This window comes from Pelophylax lessonae, assembly GCF_965119305.1.
Source record: "Pelophylax lessonae genome assembly, chromosome: 8".
In the NCBI taxonomy this organism is placed as follows: Eukaryota; Metazoa; Chordata; class Amphibia; order Anura; family Ranidae; genus Pelophylax; species Pelophylax lessonae.
The window spans coordinates 82,480,053-82,507,811 of NC_138775.1; the positions used below are offsets into that span (position 1 = coordinate 82,480,053).

The window sequence follows — 27,759 nt, forward strand, 5'->3', positions numbered from 1 at the left end:
GGTGATATTTGGAGAATGATATACAATGATACTGGTCCTACCTTTAATTCAGTTTTTTTTCCATCTAAATGCTTAGCTACTTCTATACATGTAGTATTAATAATACATAAAATAAATGTTTGTAAATTGTACAGATGCACTGTATGCAATATTTCTAATTGTAATGTCCTTATTTTAGAAAATAACTCCTTTTCCTAATATGTTCATGCAACCCTGAAGAAGAAAAGAAAAAGTACATTTTGAAATTCATTGCGTGTTCATCACTTGAATTTCCTGTTTGGTGATATCAATTGGAAATCTGAGTGTACCATAGAATATCTAGGAATTTTGTAATAATCATTTTAATACTGAGTAATTTATATACCTTTTACATTTTTGTAATAAAAATAAAGATTTTGTATCATTTTAATAATCTACTCAAAGTTAAAATTTTTTGTGCAAGACCATTTGTTGTCGTTAAAAGTACATTATGAGGGCTTTTCTCCATAATTAGACCTTGAAGAGCAATACAAGGGTGGGCTTGCTGGACAGACCAGGACACCCTGACAACCCCTTCAGGGCAAGCAGTGGGGGGCATCCCTGAAACAAATGGAAATTAAATGGTAGAAAACAGTAGCTGAGGCCTCAGAGTCCCACCATGCAATATGCTGTAAATGAGCTGCAAAATAGATTCTTGGATTTGGTGCCGCTAAACCCCCAACCTCCTTTGATTATTGTAGAATTTCCAGTTTGATAAGAGGGACCCTGTTCATCCAAATCAAATTTCTAAATTCTAAATATGCCATTGACCCTAATAAAGTTCTTCAGAGGAATCCAGACTGGGAAGCTGTGTAGAAAATATAAAAGCTGCGGCATCCAGATAATTTTAATTACATTTACTGTATACTGCCTATTACTGAAAAGGGAAGTCTGCACCAGACCTTACTTTGAATTTGGAACTTTAACAACAATGGGGCAACATTATTCGCTATATATAAGGGAGACGCTCATCTGATCTGGTAACGCAAGGCCACCCTGACCCAACGGATCCTGAAGAGCCCGCAACCCTATTCTAGGATGGGACGATGGTCACAAAAAAAGGAGTTAAATAAGCCTTCAACTTTCCTAAATAATGAACGGGCAACCCATACTGGAGAGTTACAGTACGTAAGAAGTATAATATAACTGGCAGAATCTTCATTTTAAGTACATTTAAAGTAAATTAAGTAAAGCAGGGATAGAGAGAAGAGTCTCCATGCCTCTAAATGAGAAGTTCTAAATACTGTAAATAAAGGTTGTAAATTCAGAACTAAGTAATCAGCCACCTTAGCTGTAACTACAATCCCAAGATACTTGATATGAGAGACCCAGGGGATAGAGATTCCTCCAAGAAAAGAGAAGATAATCTGCATATAGGGTTGTACACTCACCAATTGCCCCAACCAACAGATCCCCAACCTCAGAGCGATAGCTATAGGTCCCATCATATGCACAAACAGGGAGGATGAAAGTGGACACCCTGTGGTTTTCCACGGCCTAATGCAAAAAAAGAAGAAACCCTAGTTTTCATCCTAAGAGCTGCCTTAGGACACTTATATAGTAGCAAAATCCAGGCCATGAATTGAGGACCAAACCTATATGGCGCAGCTATATAGTGCCAGTCCACCAAGTCAAATGCCTTCTCCATATCTAAAGAGACCACCACCCGGGCTCCTGAATTAGCATGGGCAATCTGTAAATGGGTTAAAAAACCCTGTTTGAGCAATATCTACCAAAGCCATTATGACCTGCAACAATCTTGTGGCCAAAATTTTAGTGGGAATTTCCAAATCCTGATTGAGCAGGGCGACTGGTCTGTAGGAGGAGCGGTCCAAGGGGTCCTTGAACAGTTTAGGCAGCAAAATAACATGAGCTTAAGACAAAGAATCTGGTAGGACTTCATTGTTTAAGCAACATTTATAGAGGGATTGAAGCCTAGGCCCAAGGGCCGAAAACACTGATCCTGTACCTGAAAGCAATCCGGACCAGGGGACTTAGCTTATTCAATTTCTTTCAGGATAAAATATTTGCCAAGGAGTTCTACATCTGCGTCCAGCAGGGTGGGAATAGGAAGGTCAGCAAGCAACTCCTCCAAGGTGTCTGTACTATAGGCAGGGATAGGAGCACACTAGACTGAAATAATTGAGAAAAGTGTCAAAAATGTGTTCTGGGTCTGAAGTAAGCCCACCATTGGAGGTTCAAAGGTGAGGGATATTGGTTTGGACCTGCTGATCTGATATGTATTATATGTATGCTTAACATTATTTTCTATAAAAATCTATTGAAAGCAAAATGTAATATCTGCAAACAGATAAGTGTGGAATGGGGCCATTTATGACCAGCTCAAAGTTTGAAATCCCCCATAGAAATAGTCATATATGGAGGCTCCTTATGACATTGGTAAAGGGAATAATATATATAAAAATTAAACATGGGCAAAAGGTTCAGGGGCAAATAACCTATGCTTACACGGATACCCAAATGTACACAGTATGCATACCGATCCACAGATTCATCTGCACATACCATACAGAATAAACAAAATGTACAGTAAATGTTTTTAGTATACGTATCCTATTTACAACTATAGGCAAAAAATGTTCATTGACGGACACAGCACCAACCCCTCTGTGAAGTTGTAATTCTTCTGACACTGCTTGTAACAAAGCTGAGTAGTTATAGCAGAGAGAGGGAGTATACCCCCTGGGACTGCCCATAGGCATCACCAGACTTTTTTTCTGCCTAGTGTCCTACTCCTGTAGGGGGCAGTATTACCCAATGGTTAAGAAGATCAGGAGCTATGTTCATCAATGAACATCAGAGAAATGGATTTTACGGTAAGTCAAAAATCCCATTTTCTCTTTCGTTCATTGACGGACACAGCTCTTTATATTCTTAACCATTGGGAAGTCCCAAATCAGTGTTAAACATTAGGGGTGGGAACAGCAAAAACTCCACAGCTAAACATTAGCCAACCAGGCAACAGGAGCTCAACCAAAAACACTGGAGCCCACCTGAAAATAACAATACACCCGCAAAGAGGACAAGGTCCTCTAAACAGCAGACTGCAAAACTTTGCGGCCAAAGAAGGCATCCGCAGATGCCAACACATCCACTTTATAGAATTTTGTGAAAGTGTGCACCGACAACCAGGTGGCCGCCTTGCAAACCAGCGTCACTGACGCCTGATGACAGAAGGCCCATTAGGCACTGAGCGCCCGAGTAGAGTGCGCCTTGACAGGGGAAGGAGGAACCTGACCCCTGATGGAAAAGGCCTGAATCACTGTTTGTTTCATCCATCTGGAAATGGTCGCAGAGGAAGCGGACAACTCTTTCTGAGGCCCATCCATGATCACAAATAGTGAATCTGACTTCCTAAAAGACTCAGTAGCTGCCAGGTACACCCTAATTGCCCAGACCACATTCAAGGCATGCAAAGCAATTTCCTTTGGATGTTTTGGCCTGGGGGACACAGGAAAGGCAACACAATGTCCTAATTCAAATGAAAATCAGAGACAACCTGAGGAAGCAACGACAGACGGGTGAAGAACCTTATATGTGAACCACCAAGTAAGGTAAAAAATTGCAGCCAATTCCGACACCCTGCGTGCAGAGGTGAAAGCCACCAAAAAGGCCACCTTCTGGGACAGCGTAAGCAGGGGAATCTCCTGAAGATTCTCAGAAGGAGGCTTCTGAAGGACTGAAAGCACCAAACTGAGGTCCCAAGGCAGCAACAGAAACCACACTGGAGGGGTCAAGTGCCTAACTACCTGCAGAAAAGTACACATCAGGGAGTATGTGGCCAAGGGCCATTGAAAGAAGACCACTAAGGTCCACACCTAACCCTTGATAGTACTCAAGGCCAGTTTCTGCTCAACCCCCCCGTTGAAGGAAGGTCAAGATCTGAGCCACTGAAAAAGAGAGAGGATGAACCCCAAGAGATTCACACCACGCAATTTACGTCTTCGACGTATGATGATTGATCTTCCTAGAAGTAGATTTCCTAGCTTTTAACAGCGTTGGAATCACAGACTCATACAAACCTCTATCTATCAGCACCCTGCGTTCAACAGCCAAGCTGTATAAGTCCGCAACTGTAAAGCAGGATGTCCTTGGGACAGCAGATCCTCCCTGAGGGGAAGCTTCCAAGGAATGTCAATGACCAGCTGTACCAGATCGGCACACAAAGCCCAGCGAGGCCAGTACGGGGCCACTAAAATGACCGGAATCCCTTCTGCCTTGATCTTGCACAGAAGTCTTGGCAGAAGAGGAGGGAAGGCATAAATCAGACAATACTGACCCCACGGGGCCACCAGCACATCTGTGGCGTCCCCCAGAGGATCCCACGACCGAGCCACAAACCTCTGCACCTTTACGTTGAGCTGGGACGCCAACAGATCCACCTCAGGGATGCCCCATTGGAGACACAACTGATGAAACACCTCTGGATGAAGGTACTACTCCCTTTGGTCCTATGCCTGCCAACAGAGATAATCCACCTGCCAGTTTTCCACCCCGGGAAAGTGTACAGCGAAGAGGGCTGGAACGAACCGTTTTACCCACCTCAGAATGCCGGCTACCTCCAGAACCACCAGGACACTTCTTATGCCTCCCTGGTGATTGGCATAACTAAGGGCCATGGCATTGTCCGATTGAATGCGCACTGGACATCCCTGTAGATGGTCTGTCCAATGTTCCAGGCACAGTCAGATCGCCCTGAGTTTCAAGACCATGATCAGTAGTCTGGACACTACCAGTGTCCAGATCCCCTGAGCAGAATTTTTGCCGAGGACGCCTCCCCAGCCAGACAGGCTGGCATCCATGGTGCAAAGGAAGTAGTAGAACCACACTCAGGTAGATGAAAGCAATAGAAATACTTTTATTCTTCAAATCATATGTAGACAGACAGTGCAGGGAACAGGTAATCCAAGGTTAACGCGTTTCACGGCACACACAGCCGCTTACTCATACGGTTATGAGTAAGCGGCTGTGTGTGCCGTGAAACGCGTTAACCTTGGATTACCTGTTCCCTGCACTGTCTGTCTACATATGATTTGAAGAATAAAAGTATTTCTATTGCTTTCATCTACCTGAGTGCGGTTCTACTACTTCCTTTGCACTTTATCCGGATGACGGGTCTTACCAGCACCAGGTTGGACTGATACACCAGAGCGGCTCTGTTTCTCCAATTACCCCTGGCATCCATGGTGACCACTGTCCAATACAAGGGAACAAGAGATTTGCCTAACCGAAGCGTCAACGAATGAAGCCACCATATTAGGGATTCTTTCGTTCCCTGATTGTCCAGAGACTGCGTATTCTTGTCCCATTTGGCCAGAATCTCCCTTGCAGGGACCTCGTATGGAATTGTGCAAACGGAATGGCCTCAAAGGTAGACAGCATCAGGCCCACCACCCGCATGCAAATCCGGAGAGATGACTATCTGCTGGAAAGCAGGAGGTGAATTGCAGCCTGCAGTTTCTGGAGTTTGTCCAGAGGAATGAGCACTCTGGCTAAGGCCGAGTCCAGAGTCAGACCCAAAAAGTATAGCTTTGTGGATGGAACCAGAGAAGACTTCTGAAAATTCAGAATCCAGCCAAACTCCCTCAAGCTCGTATGGTGATTTCCAGGTTTTCCACCAGAGCAGTAGGAGACTCCGCTCTCAAAAAGAGGTCGTCCAAGTAGCCCAGTACCACGATCCCCCATTGCCGTAACAATGCTAGCACCGGACAAACACCTTCATGAAGACCCGAGGAGCAGAGGCGAGACCAAAGGGTAACACCACAAACTGATAATGCTGATAATGCTCCTCTCCCATGGCAAAGTGGAGGAGCGAAGGTAAGCGTCCTTGATGTCAATGGAGTCAAGAAAATCCCCCTGAAGCAGGGAAGCCACCACTATGTGAATAAACTACATTCTGAATTTCTGCACCCGCACAAAGCAGTTCAGCGCCTTGAGGTCCAGAATTGGACGTACCTTGCCTTCCTTCTTGGGGACTGTAAACAGGTTTGAGTAAAACCCCTGAAAAAGTTTTGAAGTCAGAACCGGGACCATCACCCTTTAAGGTAAAAGGTCTTGCATCCCTCCCAAAAAGAGCCTGTAAGCAGACCAGGGACAGTCGCACGTTGGAAGGAAGAACATTACTGAAGGGTAAGAACAAAACTCGATCTTGTAGCCGGACTGAATGATCTTGTGGACCCACTTGTCTTGTACCAGGGGAGTCCACAGGTCCAGGGACCAGCGAAGACGTCCCCCCACCCCAGATATAGGTGAGGGCGCACCGCTTTATCCCAGACCAAGTTTGCTTGGATCCTCCCGAAGAGGCCCGGAAGGACTCTGATCCCTTGTCAGTCGACCCTGGGGGATAAAAAAACATCTTATGAGCCGAGAAGAAGGGCCTATGTCTACGGCGAGGGTCCGTGCCCTTAGTAGCCTGCAGAAGAAAGGTACTCTTCCCTCCTCTGAGACCTTTAATGATGTCATCCTGAGTAGCACCAAACAGGTGATCTCCTTGAAAGGGAAGATCAGTGAAGGCCTTTTTAAAAGTCTGGTCCGCAGACCAGCATTTGAGCCAAAAGACATGCCAAAGGACCACTGCCGAAACAGAAAGCTGAGCCACTAGGGGAGCATCACAGATAAACTGCAGCTCCTGGACCAGCTGGTCCACCAGCTCAGCAAAGGCAGGGGGGAGCTCCTCCCTCTCCAGGTCATGGCGCAAAAGCCTAGCCCATTTGGTCAGAGTCTGCCACACCAGGGCAATGTTGAATATCGGAGTCAGTGCTGATCTAGCTAAGGTGTGCATATTGCGGGCCACAGCCTCCACCTGTCAGCCGGGTCCTTAAAGGCCGGGGACTGTCAACCGAAATCATGGTTGCCTTGTTTAACCTGGAAACTGGAAGGTCCACCACCGGTGGAACAGTCCACTTCTTAAGAAGGAACTCCTCATAGGGGTATCGGCTAGCAAACCGCTTAGGGACCCCAAGGGGACGCTTTGCTTGTCCCCACTCTTTAGTGACAATTCTGTCAAAATAGGAGGGGAAAGGGAGCACCTTTTCTGCTTTGGATGGCTTGTGAGTGGCAAAGGGAACCTGCGCCTCTGCGTCCTCCATCTTTAAGGCCTCATTGACAGCGACGATCAGTGTATCCACTAGCATCTTTTCATGTGCGGCTGCAGAAGTGGAGGAATCCCCCTCACTATCTGAGTATTGAGGGCGCTTAGTCGCAGTCTCGGCAGGGTGATCCATGCCCGCGGCAGCCAAATCAGATTTAGAATCTGATGAGACAGGTGTGGCAGGGGTAGGCGAGGATCGCTTTATGCCAGCCCGGTACCCAAAATCCCGCTCCACCTGGGAAACAAAGAACTTCAAGACTGTTGTAAGTGCATTAATGGATGGATGGGACCCAGAGAGCCCTGAAGCCCCAGAGAGGGGATCAGGTGGGTAAATTTTTTTCCAAAGACTCGAGTCACCAGGGGATCCCACAAAAAAGTGTAAAACACTGCTAAGGGACAACCCCCACTTCTCTGGCAGCACCACCCGGTTGCCAGTCACAGAGCACCAATCGATCCTCAGCAGAGAGGGAGAGGACCCCACCAGACTCACCACCCCGCAGAAACCAGGCACCACAGCCACCAGGAGAATCTTCACTGCATATGTGCCGTTCAGGAAATGAAAAGATCCAGGAGTCAGCACCAGGGGATGAGGAGGGGCTCCCACCACCAAAATCGCCGCACAGAAGGCTCAACAGACATGGCCACTGCTGTTTTCTATGGTGGACTACACAAACATGGCCACAGTGCGTCGCAGCACGAGGCTATAACAAAATGGTGGCCCCGGCTCTCTGGGACCCAGGAGGGATCCCTATGCCTCAGAGACAGGCCCAAGCAGGATGGGGGGCCCTGGCAGGAGCCCCCATCAGCTACAGCCCCCCCGCACAGCTGATCATCTGGTCGCCAGCGGCGCACCTCCTCCCGCCCCCATCGCCAGCATAGCACCCTGCCCCCACCCCAGGAGGTGGACCAGACCACCCACACAGCCCCAGCATAAGTTTATGGGGGGGAGGGTAGGATGGGTGTACAGATGAAGGGGGGTGCCTGAAGGGAAGGAGGGGAACCCGGGGGTCCGACTGTCCCATGGAGGGGCCCATGTCCACCCCAAAACCCTCCAGGGGGAGAGGGGGGATGACTACTCAACCATAACAGGAACCAAGCAGGCACTGCTCCAGACAGAACCACTCACCATCGAAATGGGGGACTGTCAGCCAGGAGGAAAGCTGCGACTCGGGCCGAGACCCGGTCGTATATGACCTCGCGAGGTGTTTAACTCAGTGGGGCTATGTTGCGTCCGACCTAGCGCGGAGCTGAGGTGTGCGCATTGTCGCTGGCCAGACTGGGCCGACCACTGGATCTAGATTATCCAGCCCATCGCCCAGTCCGGCAGTTGATTGTAGATCTCACAGGAAAAAAAAACATCTAAAAATACAAATTTGCCAGGACCAGAGATCCCAGAAAATAACTAGGTCCTTACTCCTGACTAGGCAGAAAAATGGATTCACCTATTGCAGAGAGAGAGAGAGTATACCCCCTGGGACTGCCCATAGGTGTAGCCAAACTTTTTTTCTGCCTAGTGTCCTACTCCTGTAGGGGGCAATATAACCCAATGGTCATGAAGAACAGGAGCTGTGTCTGTCAATGAAAGAAAGAGAAAAAATGGTTTTCTCTTTGATACTATTCTTCATAATGCAGTCTGCCAGCAAGAATACAGTAGGCATTCGCAGTGAGCTGAAGACAACAGCGTTGAAATTCCATCAGTGCTACATCTCCTCTATCGTTGTGCTTAGCTAACTCGCTAAGCTCGAATGCTATCTGTATCTATTGAAAAAGGGCCATTGGATTCTACTTTTCTCCCAATGTACTACTATGAGCTTTCATCTTCCATCTTGAATTGTTGTTCCAGCTTAGAAATTCACTAGGCAATGAAACCAGTATAAAAGCCTAAAGTCATCAATAACAGTTCCCACAGCTACTATATACCTTATTGTTGCAATATCAACAGGCAGTGAAAGGTACTGTCTGGGGACTGACACTATTGCAAGTCAATTTTGCGTTCATAGTGTTCATGCAAAACACAAAAAAGAGTGCAAAGTGTTAAAATTTCAGATATGCACAAAGCCTTTCTTTTATCTTTGAAAATAATTTTTTATGTTGTATATTACTAGCAAATGTTGTGCTTTTTTGCACAAATTTTAAAGCTTGAATAATTATTGCTTAAGGCAATAAAATAAAATAAAAAACAGTCTAGGTCTTCGTGTACTGTGTCATAACTAAAAAAACATAGCATGACCATAGGAAAATAGTAGCCCATTTCACGATGTAAATCTCTTGGTAGCACAAGTGTCATTACCTTGTTGTACATCTCAAAAGATTCTCAAAACTGTGAAATGAGATTTAACCACTTAAGGAGCGCTCCACCACCATTTACTGCGGCAGGGCAGCCCTTAAGTGCAAAATCACTTACCTGTACATGATTGTTTCCATCAGCTCTAGAGGGCGCACGCGCGCTACCGGAGCTGCACTCCCGCTATGATTGGACACAGCGGGAGGCCTTCAGCCGGTCCGGTGGCCACGATGGCCGCTGGCTGACCACGATTGTTTGGAGGAATGACAGAACGGCGGTCTGCCTATGTAGACAAGGCAGACTGTCATTCTGTCAGACAGGAGGAGACAGATCTTGTGTTCCTACTAATCAGGAACATAGATCTCTCTCTTCCTGCAGTCAGTCCATCCCCAACACAGTCATAAAGCACTCCCTAGGAGCACACAACCTTTTGATCGCCCCTGATGTTAACCCCTTCCCTGGCAGTGTCATTTATACAGTGACAGTGCATTTTTTTTAGCACTGATCACTGTATTAGTGTCACTGGTCCCCAAAAGGTGTCAATGTCAGATTTGTCCGCCGCAATGTCGCAGTCCCCCTAAAAATCACTGATCCCCACCATTACTAAAAAAAATAAATAAAAAGTCCATAAATCTATCCCATAGTTTGTAGACTGTATAATTTTTGCGCAAACCAATCAATATACGCTTTTTGGGATTTTTTTTATTACCAAAAATATGTAGCAGAATACAAATTGGAATAAACTGATGAAGAAATTAGATTTTTTTTTTACATTTTTTTTATTGGATACGTTTTATAGCATAAAGTAAAAAATATTGTTTTTTTTTCAAAATTGTCGGCCTTTTTTTGTTTATAGCGCAAACAATAAAACATTTTTAGAGGTGATCAAATACCACCAAAAGAAAGCTCTATTTGTGGGGAAAAAAAGGACATAATTTATTCATTTGGAGACAGCATCGCACAACGGCGCAATTGTCAGTTAAAGCAACGCAGTGCTGTATCGCAAAAAAATGGCCTGGTCAGAAAGGGGGTAAAACCTTACAGGGCTGAAGTGGTTAATCAAATTATTACTTATTTTTGACAGGAGCTTTCTTTTAACAAGCCAGTATTTTCCCTCTTAAACAGAAGGACCATAGAGACCCAATGCTCAATTTGGAGCCACTCTTGGACATTAGAGCCAGTAAGTGAGTCATGACATCTGGAGATGTTTTATAACATGAAGTCCTAATTAAATATCTGTTCTGTCATTTCAGCAGACTGGACACACTTGTGGCTTGTTCAATTGCCCTTTTCACAGTCATTAAATTAAGGGGATTTGACAAAACATATAATTTCCCTTGAAGCCACAAATACTTGGGCTTGAGCGCAGCCCTGGCACATAGAGTATAGTGGTCCACACTTAAACATATAAACAAAGTTTTCTAAGCTCAAAATTTCTATGTTAGTTATTTATTAACGTTATGGATCTATTTTCCTACTGAATAAACCCCAGCAGAGCTACTGGCTTGGTTATTTTCCAGCCAGACTGGGCTACTTAGAGAGACTTATTGCTGCGTCAAACACTCGGCAGGAAACCATCCTGCCTTCATCAGCTTATACCTAAACATTTATAAATTGATTTAATTCATTCCTGTAAATTCAAAACATGTCCCATTATTTCATACAGTTTCATTCTTGGGTTCTTTTTGATAGTGATTTAGCTAGTACTGAAATAGTGTGTTTTTTAAATAATTACACCCAGCATCCCTGGCCCCGAGGAACTCTAATCAGTGTTCAAGTGCCTCAAGTCATTCTCGTGGACCTGAACTCATACAGTGAAAGTTTGCTATGGTATAGGGAACATCTTGAGATGTTAATTGTGCACAAGCAGCATCCTATAAAATACACCCTTTATCTTGTACCTACAGCCTCATAACTGTATGTCTGCAGTTTTAAGGCCCGTACACACGTACCGATTGTTGGCTGTGAATTTTCGGCCGCCGCCCGATCGGCCGATTATCGGCTTGTTAGTATGATGCTTCCGACAACCGACTGCCACTTTTCGGCCGAACAAAATCTGGTGTGCAGGCTATAACATTTTTGTTGGCCGTCACCAGAACGGCCGATTGTTCGTCAGTCAGTACAGATTTCGGCCGACAAAAGCCAGATGAACAAGACTGGGCATGCTCAGAGAAGAAAAAACACACGGAAAGTTAACCATCACATGACATCACTTCTGCAGTTGGTTTTTGTTGGCCGACAAAATTCGTGTGCAGTCTAGAGCACATTTCAACCAACAAAACAACACTGGACAAAAGACGGCCGATCGGTCGGCCAACAATCGGTGCGTGTGTACGGGGCTTAAGAGTCATTGTTTTCTCTCCATACTAATCTTGCAAGATCTTAAGTGAGATTTGGTAATATCACTACTGTATTCTTTGTGTTGGAGAAGAAGCTGTACCTGAAGACCTTAACTGCATATAATACGTTTCTGTTTTATTGATTCTGTAGATCTGTGCTTTCTGCATCTTTTCTGGTGCTTCTTGAATATTCCTTCAACCGCCATCAGATCACCAATCACCATGGCAGAAGGTCTAACATGAACAAGCAAAGCCTTTTCCTCTACCAAAATGGCAGCCTTCACACAGACACAGAATTTTGGAAAAATAAATTTAAAGTCAGCAATGAGGAAAAAGTCAGCTGCAGTGCATCTAAAGGCAATACTGGTGACTGCTCATTTGCCCTTTTTTTGTCTATGAGGGCACAGCTTCCAGAGTTCAGGTCCTTGCTAAAGGATAACTGTACTTTTAAAATACACTAGCATAGGTGTGTCTATTCTTTTTTTTTTAAAGATATTTTTATTAAGTTTGCAAACAAATACAGAAAAACAACAAGAACAATACAAAACAGCAAAAACATAGTCGCAAGTAACTGAACAATACAATCACTAGAGCTGGAGCTCCCGGTTCACCCCCTAGGTGTGTCTATTCTAAGCACAGAGTCCTGATTGTCAGAATATATCAAAGACAGGAATTGCTTTATTCACACGATTACCAGGTACAAGAAGTGCAAAAGGCCAGAAAAAAAAAATGAATGCAACCACAACAACTAAGAACAGGTAAGCTACAATATATTACATTTTAGTTTTTGGTTTAGATATGCTTTAAAGTTTAACTAAAACAAAAAATTAAATAAATAAATCAGCACAAGGGACATTACTTACTTTCAGTGTCCCTTGTGCTGATGTGTACTTCTTTCACTGAAAACTTCCTCCTCTGAGGCCCCCGACCTTGCAATGGTCAAATGAGGTGGGCTGTGACAGACACTCCCCAATAGTGCCATACTATGTCTGTCATTTCTGCCCAGGTCCACCATTCATTGAAGCCATTGCTACAGCTTCTACAAATGAAAGAGGATCTTTGAAAGGAGGCTGGAAGATTGTTTATAGATCCGCCCTCTCCATTTATAGATCACGTGAATGTGTAAAACTAAGACCTTATAGGAACAGTCAGTAAATGAGCTGATAGGAAAAAGAGGGCAGGATTGTTCTTTTATAGCTCTTGCAATTAATACAAGGAAAAAATGTAAATATGTCTTATTTGCTCCCCACAGCTTGTTATAAAATTTGTGCTAATGTTGTGCAAGCCTGCATTCATTGTTAACAATTTTTTGCTGCTCATTTTTGTTTCAAAATCACACTTTCCCCATAAATGTAACTTTTGCAATACCGCCTAAATGCAATGAGAGTGACATGGGTAAAACAAACAAGTGTTAACACAGCAGAAGTAAAAAGATTCATGGCTTTAAGCCTACTGCACTACTAATTACAAAACCGGCTTACAAGAAATGTTGTCACAACGTGTTATAATGTAAATGTAGACTGCTATTGAGGGCTACCCTGGTCTGCATATCCTTTTCTATATGTACGACTAGTAAAAGGTTTCAATCAAATGTGGAGCATTTCATGTGGATTTTGGCTACCTGAACCATTATAATATGACTGGATGGCATGAGGAATGGATAACAGAAAATTTTGATGTTGATGAACTGCTGAAAGGTTTGTAGAATGAGTGACTGAGCATGAGTATGCATGGAACCTTATGAAGGCAGGGAGAATGGAAAGAATAAAACATAAGGCTTAGGGTAGAATCAATTACTAAAATGCATTCCTTGTTGTTTTATGACATGGTCTACAGGAAAACTGCCTATTCTACAGCAGTGCTTTATAAACCTACTAACACTAAATTCCTACTTTTCTTGCACTATTATAGATTAAACAAATTCAAGGTCGTTTTAAACTGTTAAGGTATGTTTACATGTTAGTCAGGGAAGCATGCACTGTACGTGAGGCAGATACACTACGCCAAATTGTACCAGGTCCAATTTAATTATATGTCTGATGGAAGAATTATCTCAGACATAATACTGTCCATAGTGTTTAAACAGATATTGATTTTCATCTACTACTGCAGTATTGGAGAGTGAAAGGTAGCATCTTTTTATTTGCTATAGGCAACACTAAAGCCTCGTACACACGCATCGATTATTGGCGGGGAATTGTCGGCCAACGTCCGATCGGCTGATTTTCGGCTTGTTAGTATGATGCTTTCGACAACCGACTCTGACTTTTCGGCCGAATAAAATCTGGTGTGCAGGCTATAAAATTTTTGTCGGCCGTCAACACAACGGCCGATTTTCCATCAGTCAGTACAGATTTCGGCAGACAAAAATCTGATGAGCAAGACTGGGCATGCTCAGAGAAGAAAAAACACACGGAAAGTAAACCAGCACATGACATCATTTCTGAAGTAGAATTTTGTTGGCCGAGAAAATTCGTGTGCAGTCTAGGCACATTCCAACCAACAAAACACAACTCTGGACAAAAGTAGGACGATCGGTCAGCCGATAATCGTTGCGTGTGTACGAGGCATAAGTTGAAGCAGTCCCTCCCCCAATAACTTTGTTAAAGCCCAAACTAACCCTTTGTGTTTTTTTTTTCGTTTTTTTTTTTACTGCTATGTGCGGCAGCAAGGGTTCAAATACCCCATTCTGAACGCAACAAAAAAAAAAAGAACAGTCAGAATTCAGCACTGTTAATTGAAGCCGTAGTCTGAAAAACCTTCCATGAACACTTTTCTAATCAACAGCGCTCTCACTCCCTAAGCAGTACTAATGATTGGAGCAGTCTTGTTGGGTTGCATCTGGCCACTGGAGAGTCAGGATGCTGGTTCAACTCTCCTAAGTGTCAGCACAGGTTATTATAACCTCCACTGTAGTACTTCGCTGTTAAGAATGTAAAAAAACCACCATATTTATTACTGTATATGCAGCCTAACTGAATTACAGTAATAATTAGCGAGGGTTTATTTTGGCATTATGTGGGGCCCACTGATTACTACAACAGAGTAAAGAAAATCTGTCATCTCCTATGTTTCTTGTTACTATTTGTCCACATGATATTTCTGTTTGAATATGTTAAATATCCTTCCTGAATTTGCGCTGGATACACTTTATAGTATACTATTTTAGGTGTAAAACTCTTTTAATGGCAGTAGAAGATAATGGTCCACGTTTCAGTAGTCTAATGGAGGTAGATGCTGTAACACAATTGTAGCTAATGAAATATGGAGGCATCATGAAACAGGACGAGTATCTTCTACTGCACTGCACTGTGGAGCTGCTGTGAATTTAGATGGGCTTCACTCCATTTCATTCATCGAATGTAATGCAAGGGTACACAAAAGCAAAGGATTCACAGGAAGCAATTGTAACATGCACCTGGGTCTGTCTGCTTCTAATTCTACAGTTCCACTTACGCTTTCCACTGTCTTCACTCTCCATTACAAGTATACATAGTAATCTACAATGGTTCAGTTTTCAAAATAATAAACAACAAAAAAGCAAATAAACCAAATCAATAGTCTCATTTCAGGGTTACGGCTGTATACATCACAAATGATGGTATATTTAGATTGAATATACATATTTGTGTATATTAAGCTCATAACCAGGTATGATATAAAGGTTCTTACCTGCTTCAGAGAGGTCCCTAAGGGAGCTGCTGAGGGCACTGCGTTTCAGGCCCTCCCCTGTGGCGTAACTGTCATCAAGACATGTTCGATTCAAAGTGCCATTACCAGACTCCTTTTTCAAGCTGGAACACTGAGACATGCTCGGACGCACTACCCCCTTCTGCTTTTCTAATTCCGCTAAAGCAAACAGAATAAAAATACAAAGGACATTAGCTGTATTAAATACATTGTTCACACAGCTCTGAAATTGATTTTTTTTTTTTTTATATTGCAGTGATAATAGATGCACTGCTCCCAATGCTGTAAGTTCCTCCTAAAGTATTTAAGAAAATATTTTATTTAGCTAAGCATAATTAAACCTTGTGTTTACTCCAGTCTAGAAACAAATTATACCTAAAGCGATATATACATATATATATATATATATATATATATATATATTGTGAGGGATTAGCTCGGTGGCGGGTGTGGATGACCCCTTGGGGGGTGCGTTTTCCCAGAGAGGTAGCCGACAAGTGCTTGCAAACAAACAGTGTGGTTTATTAAATGGTGTTTTCTTCACCAGGCTGTATGCAGCAAAACATCCAAAATAAAATAAAACAGAAAATAAATCCTTGCCTCTGTGGGCGGCTACCTTCTCACAACTGGAACCTGCCTAAGTGTCTGTCTCCAACCTACCGTCGGGCAGACTTCCTTGTCACATAGCGGACACTCAATAGTGCTTTTGTAATAGCTTCACAGGGCAACACAGTCCTTTTGTTTCTTTCACATCAACAGTTCGTCTTCTCACCTTTGAGACGTATTTCACCCTTGGTTACCGTCCCGGGCACACATCACTCCGGGGGGTCTTCTCCCAGGCCCACACATCCTGTCGGGAGGCACACGCTGACTGTCCTCCTGCTCCCAGCCCACATGGCTTCAGGACACAGCTTCTGGAGGCAGCAAACAACAGGAATTTCTCTGAACAAATTATAGAGCCTTAACTCCCTCATTCTGAACAGGTGAAGGCCTTTCAACTTCCTGCTGGCTAGCTCTGTAGCCAACACCCTAAATTAATTAATGGACTTCTCAATCAGGTGGAAAATGTATCTCCTTCCTGTGACTACATTCCCAGATTTAGCTGACTTCCTGTCACATACCCCCCCCTCTTGTTTCAACCCTAGGGTTGGGACACATATTTCCAGGCACGCATGTGTCAGGCACTGCTGACTCACTGATAAGCCTCCTATTATCCTCAAGCTTCCGGATGAAACTGTTTTGTCATCTTCATTGACGGATTTCTCATAAATGCCACACAGTTTGTCTCTCATCTCATATACACATTCTTCAACTGCATTTTTGGCATCATTTCGCTCCTTCTCGTTTCTGTCATCTTCATTGACAGCTTTCTCATAAATGTCAGACAGCTTGTCCCTCATAACCGTCTGTCCAATCCACCATGGAGGACCGTGATCCATAGGCAACTCAATTGGGCTAGTCTTAATGTCTTCAACATTCTTAAGACGCCTCTCTCTGCAATCCATAAATGTTTTCCACAAAACTTTGAGAACCTTTGCTTCACTAAGCTTTGTTCCAAGTAGGGACTCTTGACATCCCTCTGTGACTTGAGTTGCCTCTCCATACATCTGTACACAATCATTGACTTTTTGTTGTAAAAGGGAATGATCTTCCTTCTTGAGCTTTGCTTGCTCTAAGATGCTGTGCAGAGGATTTTCCAATTGAGACAACAGGCTGTCACACATTTCTTCAAAGTGACCCCTGTTCCTTTTCCCAGAGATATCAATATCATTCACCAAACATTTCATATTCATAGGCAGATCTGAAGCATTTGCACTCATCAACTTCTTAAACTTTTCGCCCTCCTGAGCGAGTCGCAGTAAAGGCCTACTATTTGATTTGATATTGAGTTTATATTTCTTGCCAAACTCTTCACAGAAGAAGCCAACCAGAACATCATCAACTTTCCTTCCACCAACATAGGGGTCAAAGGCAACAACACAGTTGAACCCAGCGATCTGGGTGGTATCCATTATAGACCTCCTCTCTGCATCAGTGAAGAAGCATGGAACTGCAACACATTCTTTTACAGGTTTCTTCAATGCACTTTCTGCTGAACTATTTGACCGCTCAAGGTCACCTAGTTCTTTTTCTCTATCTGAATTCCACATGGAATGCATCTCAAGATCACGATCAAACTTCTGCCACCCGTCTTTCACCAGTTTCATTTTAGAAATATTCTCTGAAAGGCACTTGAAATTCATTTGCTTCACGTTTTCACCAACAGCCTTAGTTTTCTCCACTAGGTGGCGTTTGCTTTTTCCTCCCAGATTTATATCACTTGCTTTAGTTTTCTCCGCTTTAGTTTTCTCCACTAGGTTTTCAGCCTGAACTGAGAAATCATCACATTTCTTACACAACTCCTTTATTTGCTGAAGTTCTAATGATACATTTTCCAATGCTTGAAGTTTTTGAAGGAACGGTTTATTCCAAAGGGGTGATTCAAGCCACGTGTCATCACATTTCTGAGGCTCACTCAGGACAGACCCCAAAACACTGATCCTTTTAAAAACTGCATCAGGCACACTATCCCCTCTTTGGGACAGATCCTCTGTTGCCTGGAATTCCTCTTCCAGTTCCTGCAACGGAATCTTCATCTCTTCTACTTGCTGTTCTAAGGCTCGCTTAGACTTTTCTAGCTCCTGAACGCTTTTCACAACATCATCCTTGGAGCTGACCAATTCTTCCATTTCTGTACGCAGCTGTTTAACACTTTCTAGTTCAGCCTTACACTCTAGAGCTTCCTCCAAAGAGCGAGCCAAGAACAGGGCTTTGCTCTCGTTATCACGCACCTCCGTTTCTGCACGTGCGCGTTCTTCTGCATATTTTGCAGACACAGTCTTCTCTTCACCAAGCATCTGATCAAACTTCTTTTTCACATCTTCAACACACTGTAATGAACCAACGCTTTCTTCCATGCGTTTTTTCATATCCGCTATCTGAGCTTGCAATGTTGCGACTTGCTCTGATAGGTTTTTCTTTGCTTCCGCCTCCTCTTTTAATTGTTCCAGGAAGCCATTTTTCTCATCTTCCATTTGTTTGAGCTTTGTGCTAAAACTCAGCCTTTGACACCTCTCTTCCTGTAAGAGTTCCTGCGTGTCTTGCAGCTGCGATTCCAAGATAGAAAAATCTTCCGCAATTTCTCTAGATTTGCGGTCTGCTTGAGAAAGCCGATTTGTGACACTGTCCAACTCAACCTGCAATCGGTTTGCCTTCTCTGACAGCTTAGCACACAATCGGTCACCTTCTGACACCTTGACTTGCGATTCCAGAAGCCGTGCCTCTACTTTTTCCCTCTTATGTTCACAATCTCCTTTTCCCTGCATAAGAGCCTTCACCTCATTGGCTAGCATCTGGGAATAAGACTGTAATTCTGCCACACAGGCTTCTTTCTCCTTTAACTGCTGCTGGACACGTTGGGCTTCCCCTTTCCAACTTTCACAGTCCGCACGCCATTCATCTACCACATTGCTCAAAGTAGTGAGCTCATACACAGTACTCAGTAATTTAGCCTCTCTTTCACTTTTCTCTTTGTCGCTGAGAGACAATGTCGCTTTCAGAGCAACATTCTGTTCCTGCGACTCCTGCAGGTCTATTTTTGTAGCTCCCAAAGACTGAAGACTTTTTTCCAGCTGATTACGCAACTCCAACATATCAGCCATACTTTGCTTCTGCAAAGTCTGAATTTCAATTTCCTTTTCCATGAGGATGGTATCTTTCTCCTTTATAGTGTCTTGACATTTTTGCAACTCGACCAAAAGAAGAGCAGTGGATTCTTCCCACTGTAACACATGAGACTTGAGTAGTTCATTCATTTCCTGCAAGTTTCTATGCTCCATTTTAAGCAATTCCAAGGCTTGTTCCTTTTCTTCCATTTTCCGTTGCAAGGCATCCAACTTAGCCCTGCACACATACTCGGTTTCCTCCATACCGATGGCCTCCATTGGCTGCTGGCGTCTCTGTTTCCAGCCTGCCATGCTCTCTTGATGAGCCTTTTGTTGAGCTGCAAAGCTCTGCTGAAAATCCGCATTTGCCTGCTGTTGAGCTGCATTTGCTTGCTGTTGAGCTGCATTTGATATAATCAGATGTTTCAACATCTCCTCCATTTTGAGTTTACTTTTCATCTGAGCACACTGCGTCTCCATAGCAGTTTCATCAGTGTTGCTAGGGACAACAACCTTCCTCTTTAGTAGACTCTCTTTAGGCATGGATGGGGCTGGTTCAGACGGCAACATCCCCTCCATCCATAGAATCCGGTCTCTCATTTCATCTATCTTTGCATTCTTCAGGCGTTTGGACCGCCCCATCTTCAATAACTCCACAAACAAATTTTTCACAGTCCAGCAAACAATTTTCAGACCACTGTCTCTTCAACACATGTAGTTTTTCTCTCTCTTGCAGGATCTCTTTTCCTGCACACACAGTTTGTGCAGTCACTTGCACCAGACACAACAAAGTTCATCAAATAATTTTGAGACCGCTGTCTCTTTAAAACACTTTTTTTTTTCTGTCAGGATCTTCTCTCCTGCACACATAGATTGTGCAATCTCATGCACCAGATAAAGTTCATCAAACATTTGCACTTCCTTGCAGGGATCTCTGCTTATGCCCACTGCATACCTCCACCATATGTGAGGGATTAGCTCGGTGGCGGGTGTGGATGACCCCTTGGGGGGTGCGTTTTCCCAGAGAGGTAGCCGACAAGTGCTTGCAAACAAACAGTGTGGTTTATTAAATGGTGTTTTCTTCACCAGGCTGTATGCAGCAAAACATCCAAAATAAAATAAAACAGAAAATAAATCCTTGCCTCTGTGGGCGGCTACCTTCTCACAACTGGAACCTGCCTAAGTGTCTGTCTCCAACCTACCGTCGGGCAGACTTCCTTGTCACATAGCGGACACTCAATAGTGCTTTTGTAATAGCTTCACAGGGCAACACAGTCCTTTTGTTTCTTTCACATCAACAGTTCGTCTTCTCACCTTTGAGACGTATTTCACCCTTGGTTACCGTCCCGGGCACACATCACTCCGGGGGGTCTTCTCCCAGGCCCACACATCCTGTCGGGAGGCACACGCTGACTGTCCTCCTGCTCCCAGCCCACATGGCTTCAGGACACAGCTTCTGGAGGCAGCAAACAACAGGAATTTCTCTGAACAAATTATAGAGCCTTAACTCCCTCATTCTGAACAGGTGAAGGCCTTTCAACTTCCTGCTGGCTAGCTCTGTAGCCAACACCCTAAATTAATTAATGGACTTCTCAATCAGGTGGAAAATGTATCTCCTTCCTGTGACTACATTCCCAGATTTAGCTGACTTCCTGTCACAATATATATATATATATATACACACACACACACATATATATACACACACACACACACACACACACACACACACACACACAGTATCTCACAAAAGTGATTACACCCCTCAGACTTTTGAAAATATTTTATTATATCTTTTCATGTGACAACACTGAAGAAATGACACTTTGCTACAATGTAAAGTACAGTAAGTGCACAGCTTGTATAACAGTGTACATTTGCTGGCCCCTCAAAATAGCTCAACACACAGCCATTAATGTATTAACTGCTGGCAACAAAAGTGAGTACACCCCTAAGTGAAAATGTCCAAATTGGGCCCAATGAGCCATTTTCCCTCCCCGGTGTCATGTGACTCATGTAAATGGGGAGCAGGTGTGTTGAATTTGGTGTTATCGCTCTCACTCTCTCATACTGGTCACTGGAAGTTTAACATGGCACCTCATGGCAAAGAACTCTCTGAGGATCTGAAAAAGGAATTGCTGCTCTTCATAAAGATGGCCTAGGCTATAAGAAGATTGCCAAGACCCTTAAACTGAGCTGCAGCACGGTGGCCAAGACCATACAGCTGTTTAACAGGACAGGTTACACTCAGAACAGGCCTCGCCATCATCGACCAAAGAAGTTGAGTGCACGTTCTCAGCGTCATATCCAGTTGTCTTTGGGAAATAGACATATGAGTGCTACCAGCACTGCTGCAGAGGTTGAAGGGGTGGGGGGTCAGCCTGTCAGTGCTCAGACCATATGCTGCACACTGCATCAAATTGGTCTGCATGGCTGCCGTCCCAGAAGGAAGCCTCTTCTAAAGATGATGCACAAGAAAGCCCACAGTTTGCTGAAGACAAGCAGACTAAGGACATGGATTACTGGAACCACATCCTGTGGTCTGATGAGACCAATATAAACGTATTTGGTTCAGATGGTGTCAAGCGTGAGAAGTACAAAACAGGTGAGGAGTACAAAAACAAGTGTGTCTTGCCTACTGTCAAGCATGGTGGTGGGAGTGTCATGGTCTGGGGCTTACAGTTCATTGAGGGAACCATGAATGCCAACATGTACTGTGACATACCGAAGCAGAGCATGATCCCCTCCCTTCGGACACTAGGCCGCGGGGCAGTATTCCAACATGATAATGACCCCAAAAACACCTCCAAAATGACCACCGCCTTGCTAAAGAAGCTGAGGGTAAAGGTGATGTACTGTCTCCAGACCTAAACCCTATTGAGCATCTGTGGGCCATCCTCAAACGGAAGGTGGAGGAGCGCAAGGTCTCTAACATCCACCAGCTCCGTGAAGTCGTCATGGAGCAGTGAAAGAGGACTCCAGTGGCAAACTGTGAAGCTCTGGTGAACTCCATGCCCAAGAAGGTTAAGGCAGTTCTGGAAAATAATGGTGGCCACACAAAACATTGACACTTTGGGCCCAATTTGGACATTTCTACTTAGGGGTGTACTCACTTTTGTTACCAGCGGTTAAGACATTAATGGCTGTGTGTTGAGTTATTTTGAGGGGACAGCAAATTTACACTGTTATACAAGCTGTACACTCACTACTTTACATTGTAGCAAAGTGTAATTTCTTCAGTGTTGTCACTTGAAAAGATAGAATAAAATGTTTACAAAAATGTGAGGGGTGTACTCACTTTTGTGAGATACTGTGTATATATATATATATATATATATATATATATATACATATACACGTATATAAAATCACATTAGGTATAATTTGTTTCTAGACTGGAGTGAACACAAGGTTTAATTATGCTTAGCTAACTAAAAGATTTTCTTAAATACTTGTGAGATACTGTATATATATATTTATATACATACATACATACATATACAATACAATTACAATACAATTTAATACTGTAGGAATCAGAGAGCCCTGCTCATTAGAGCTTACAATCTAAGAGGGAGGGTCAGAAGATACAAGAGGCAATACATGTGGGGGGTGGACTAATGGAGAAAATAAATGTGCAGTTGTTAGGTGAGGGCCAGATAGGCTTTCTAAAGAGATGAGTTTTCAGGGATCTTCTGAAAGTGGACAAAGTAGAAGATGGTTGGACAGATTGGGGTAGAGAGTTCTAGAGGATGAGAGAGGCTTTGGAGAAGTCCCGAAGGCAAGCATGGGATGAGGTGACAAGGGAGCTAGAGAGCAAGAGGTCTTGGGAGAACCAAAAAGAACGATTTGTTTGGTATTTCGAGACTAGGTTAGTGATGTAGCTGGGGGCAGAGTTCTTGATGGCTTTGTAAGTTATTGTTAGTATTTTTTATTTATTTTTGTTTGGTGAGCGAAAGCCAGTCGAGGGATTGGCCAAGAGGGGTAGCAGACGCTGAGTGGTTTGTAAGATGAATGAGCCTGGCAGCAGCATTCATGATGGACTGAAGGGGGGATAGCATATTTAAAGGTAGGACAATGAGGAGGGAGTTGCCATATATACAGTGACTTGAAAAAGTAGTCATACCCCTTGAAAGTGTCCACATTTTGTCATGTTGCAACCAAAAAAGCAAATGTATTTTACTGGGATTTTATGTAATAGACCAACACAAAGTGCCACATCATTATGAGATGGAAGGAAAATGATAATTGCATTTGTATTCAGCCCCCTGAGTCAATACTTTGTATGCAGCAATTACAGCTGCAAGTCTTTTTGGGTATGTCTCTACCAGCTTTGCACATTTAGAGAGTTGCATTTTTTCCCATTTTTGTTTCAAAATAGCTCAAACTCTGTCAGACTGGATGGAGAACATCTATACACAGCAATTTTCAAGTCTTGCCAAAGATTCTCTATTGGATTTAGGTCTGGATTTTGACTGGGCCATTTTAACACATGGATATGTTTTGACCTAAACCATTCTTTTGTAGCTCTGGCTGTATATTTAGGGTCATTGTCCTGCTGGAAGTTGAACCTCTGCCCGTCTCAAGTCTTTTGTCAGATTCTAACATGTTTTCTTCTAAGATTGCCCTGTATTCTGTAATCCTGTAATCTTCCTATTAACTCTGACCAGCTTCCCTAGCCCTGCTGAAGAAAAGCATCCTCACAACATGATGCTGCCACCACCATGTTTCACGGTGAGGATGGTGTGTTCAGGGTGATGTGCAGTGTTAGTTTTCTGCCACACATAGCGTTTGGCTTTTAGGCCAAAAAATTTAATTTTGGTCTCATCTGACAAGAGCACCTTCTTCCACATGTTTGCTGTATCCCCTACATTGCTTCTAGCAAACTGCAAACAGGACTTCTTATAGATTTATTTTTAACAACGGCTTTCTTCTTGCCACTCTTCCATAAAGGCCAGATTTGTGCACGACTAATTGTTGTCCTGTGGACAGATTCTCCCACTTGGACTTCGGATTTCTGCAGCTCCTCCAGTTACTATGGGCCTCTGGGTTGCGTATCTGATTAATACTCTTCTTGCCCGGCCTGTCAGTTTAGGTAGACAGCTATGTCTTGGTAGGTTTGCAGTTGTGCCATACTTCCATTTTCAGATGATGGATTGAACAGTGCTCCATGAGATGTTCAAAGCTTGGGATATTTTTTTTTTTATAACCTAACCCTGCTTAACATTCTCCACAACCTTACCCCAAGAGCATGGAAGGGAGATTCCAGGAGACAGGCAGTTACTCTAGGAGAGCTGGATGGTGCCTTAGAAGGTCTTTAACCCATCAGCAGGGCCGGCATCTGCTTCTTTGTGCAAGAAGGAACAGGATTAGCATTGCCAGAGCCCTACAAAATGACCTCCAGCAGGCCATAAGTGTGAATGTCTCTGACCAAACAATCAGAAACAGACTTCATGAGGGTTGCCTAAAGACCTGACGTCCTCTAGTGGGCCCTGTGCTCACTGCTCCACACCATGGAGCTCGATTGGCATTCGCCATTAAGCACCAGAATTGGCAGGTTTGCCACTGGTGCCCTGTGCTTTTCACATATGAGAGCAGGTTAACCCTGAGCACATGTGCCAGACGTAAAAGGGTCTGGAGAAGCCGTGGAGAATGTTATGCTGCCTGTAACACCGTTCAGCATGACTGATTTGGTGGTGGGTCAGTGATGGTCTGGGGAGGCATATCCATGGAGGGATGCACAGACTTCTACAGTCTAGAAATTGACACCCTGACTGCCATTAGGTAATTAGGTATCGGGATGAAATCCTTGGACCCATTGTCAGACCCTACGCTGGTACAGTGGGACCTCGGTTCCTCCTGGTGCACAACAATGCCCGGCTTCATGTGGCAAGAGTATGCAGCCAGTTTCTGGAGCATGAAAGAATGGATACCATTAAATGGCACCCACACTCGCCTGGCCTAAATCCAATAGAAAACCTCTGGGACATTATGTATCGGTCTATCCGACGCCGCCAGGTTGCACCTCAGTCTGTTCAGGAGCTGAGTGATGTCCTGGTCCAGATCTGGAAGGAAATACCCCAGGACACCATCTGTCGTATCATTGGGAGCATGCCCTGACCTTGTCAGGCATGCATACAAGCACGTGGGGGCCAAACAAACTACTGAGTACCATTTTGAGTTGCTGCAATGAAATTTCAGCAAAAAAGACTAGCCTGCTGCATAATTTTTTCACTTTGATTTTTTGGGGTGTCTTTGAATTTAGCCCTCTTTAGGTTGATAATTTTAATTTCCATCAAAAAAATGTGGCATCCTTTTGTTCCCCAAAAAAAAAAAAAACACAATACCCAATCCATATCCAGCATGGTATTTTCCCCATTGAGATCTGATGTGTTTTCAAAGTGTTCCTTTAATATTTTTGAGCAGTGTATATGAGTTTCCCTTTTTGAATTGAATTACTGAAATAAATTAACTTTTTCATGATATTCTAATTTTATAAGATGCACCTGTATAATTCAATGTATTTATTTGTTAAATTATATCCCAGCAGTGGGGTAGAGTTGTCTGAATTATATCTATGTGTTCCCTAGTTTTCAAAAAGATACAGGTAATATGCACCATAAATGTGCCATAGGTGTCAAAACTCAGTGGCTAAAAACCCCAACGTGTGAAAGGGGCCGCAGGGAGAGATAGGGCAAGCCCAGAGTCAATAAGAAGTAAATCTGCTCCTTATCCTGTCGTTATTCATGTATACCCTTTGTCTCACTTCATCTCAATTTTTCTGCTGTTTAATGGGACTTTATAACCATAATCCAGGCAACAGGGATATGAACCACTAAGTCTGCAAGGATTTCCTCCTATTACGTCTATAAATTGAGTATACAGACAGGTAGTGCTGCTAGTGCTTTTTCATTAATGGCTCTAAGCCTTTATCACTCTGTCAAATTGTGTACCCCCTCTTGGTTTCAAACCCCTAAATGAAAGAAGCCACTGATTGGTTGTTGCACACACCTCTCTTCTTTTCCTTTATCCCACTTTTACAGAATCCTTCTGTTAGTGGTCTCCAAATACAAGACTAGAGGGATGGAAAAATTATTTTATGCATTTAAATGAATAATATGCTGATGTATCTTACCTATAACAAAGATCCATATTAAGTGTATTTGGTATTTTATGCCTTTTATAATAAGTTGTGGAAGATTAAATTATTTTCTTGAAGAAGTCCATAGGGTATATACCTTTGTACTTACTCTCTATTCTGTACTTTTCCATTTCTTGAACCTCTGCAATGGACTCTCTTAAATCGTCAGTGAACTTCTTGCGATCTTGAGGATTTGGAGCATTAAAGTTAATCAGAACCTTAATGTCAGCTCCTGGAATTGCTGATGTGAGACGAATGCCATTTGGATAGTCTGTAATAAGGGAAAACAGTTGTTATAGAAACAACAAATATCAGAAATAACATTTTTTACTGATGCCTGAAGCTGAATGTGTTCAGGGGTGTTTAGGTTTTCGTGCATTTAGTGCTTCCCAGAACACTTCAGCTAACAATGATTTTCTATTGTGAATGTGGTTGTCCCTAATCCCTGATGTAGAGTTGTTGACTGTATGCACTTTGATGACTTTGTTGACCAGCCAAAATTCGATTAGTAATGTTAGGTGCATCCACCATGGGAAACCTCTGCAGTCCTGAATGAGCAGATACGAAAATAAATACATATATATATTTTTTTACCAATCACTTGGAAAAGCATTATGCATCAATCGTCTGCAAGAAAATAACCATTTTTTCTTGTACATGATTGGGTATTCAAAATGGATATAGCTTACCTTGCTTACTAAGCTCAGAGAACATTCACTTTGCAAAGTGAACAATCACTATTCCTTTGTTGTTAAATCAACTCCACTGTTCCAATTGTCTGGATCAAGCCTGCAACCAGCAAAGTCTTAAAAGTCATGCTTTTATCCTGCCTGCTTGTTCCAAGACAGGTTTATTATGGAAGCTTTGATGACTGCACCTTTAAAAATGAAAGCCAGCGATGGCAGCTTTCCTATCTCTTTCTTTACAGGTCCCATTTAATATAAATAATTTGTAGCTGGTTGTTTTCTTGAATGAAGAAAAAACAAGTCTTCATATCCTTCTCTTTATTCCCCATTTTTTCTACTTATTATTGCTGACAGTTGCTGGGAATGTAAAGGCAGGAGAGATGAATCTGTCTTGTGTAATTCATGAACCTCTTGGCAGCTTATCACACCTGTTTTTGTTCTCTATAGCTAAGAGGTAAGGGAGTGACTGCCTGTTACAGCTTTTCTTCGAGCACCTAAGACGTGTTAATTCTGCTCACTTCAGAACTATAATGTTAATGTTTTAGTGGATCATCCATACATTATGGAATGCCCATAAATCTGTCATAAATGCCCGAGAGGCAGCAGATGTCATGTTATAGCAGCTTGCTGTGTCATCCCAACTTCAAAATCCCAAAAGAGAAATGTGTGAATAGTGAGGAAAACATTAACTATTCTCCTGTGCAATCTGTCAGACTCCGAACAACGTGAAGGCAGAGAATCTAATCTGCACCACATAAAATGTGGCTTTTCACTTATTTTCATTAC

General features: G+C 43.2%; 1 protein-coding gene across 11 annotated transcripts in view; it reads right to left on the reverse strand.

Annotated features, from left to right (window-relative positions):
* IQSEC1 (IQ motif and Sec7 domain ArfGEF 1) overlaps positions 1 to 27,759 on the reverse strand; it is a 1,344,709-nt gene that overhangs the window by 22,407 nt on the left and 1,294,543 nt on the right. For 8 of the 11 annotated variants that reach the window (XM_082266155.1, XM_082266161.1, XM_082266159.1 and 5 more), the window contains 2 exons: positions 26,385 to 26,558; positions 15,425 to 15,601 (listed from right to left, as the gene is read on the reverse strand). In XM_082266155.1, coding sequence (XP_082122281.1) covers positions 15,425 to 15,601; positions 26,385 to 26,558 — 351 coding nt within the window. The remainder of the gene's footprint in view (positions 1 to 15,424; positions 15,602 to 26,384; positions 26,559 to 27,759) is intronic. The other 3 variants (XM_082266158.1, XM_082266162.1, XM_082266164.1) reach the window with 1 other exon arrangement.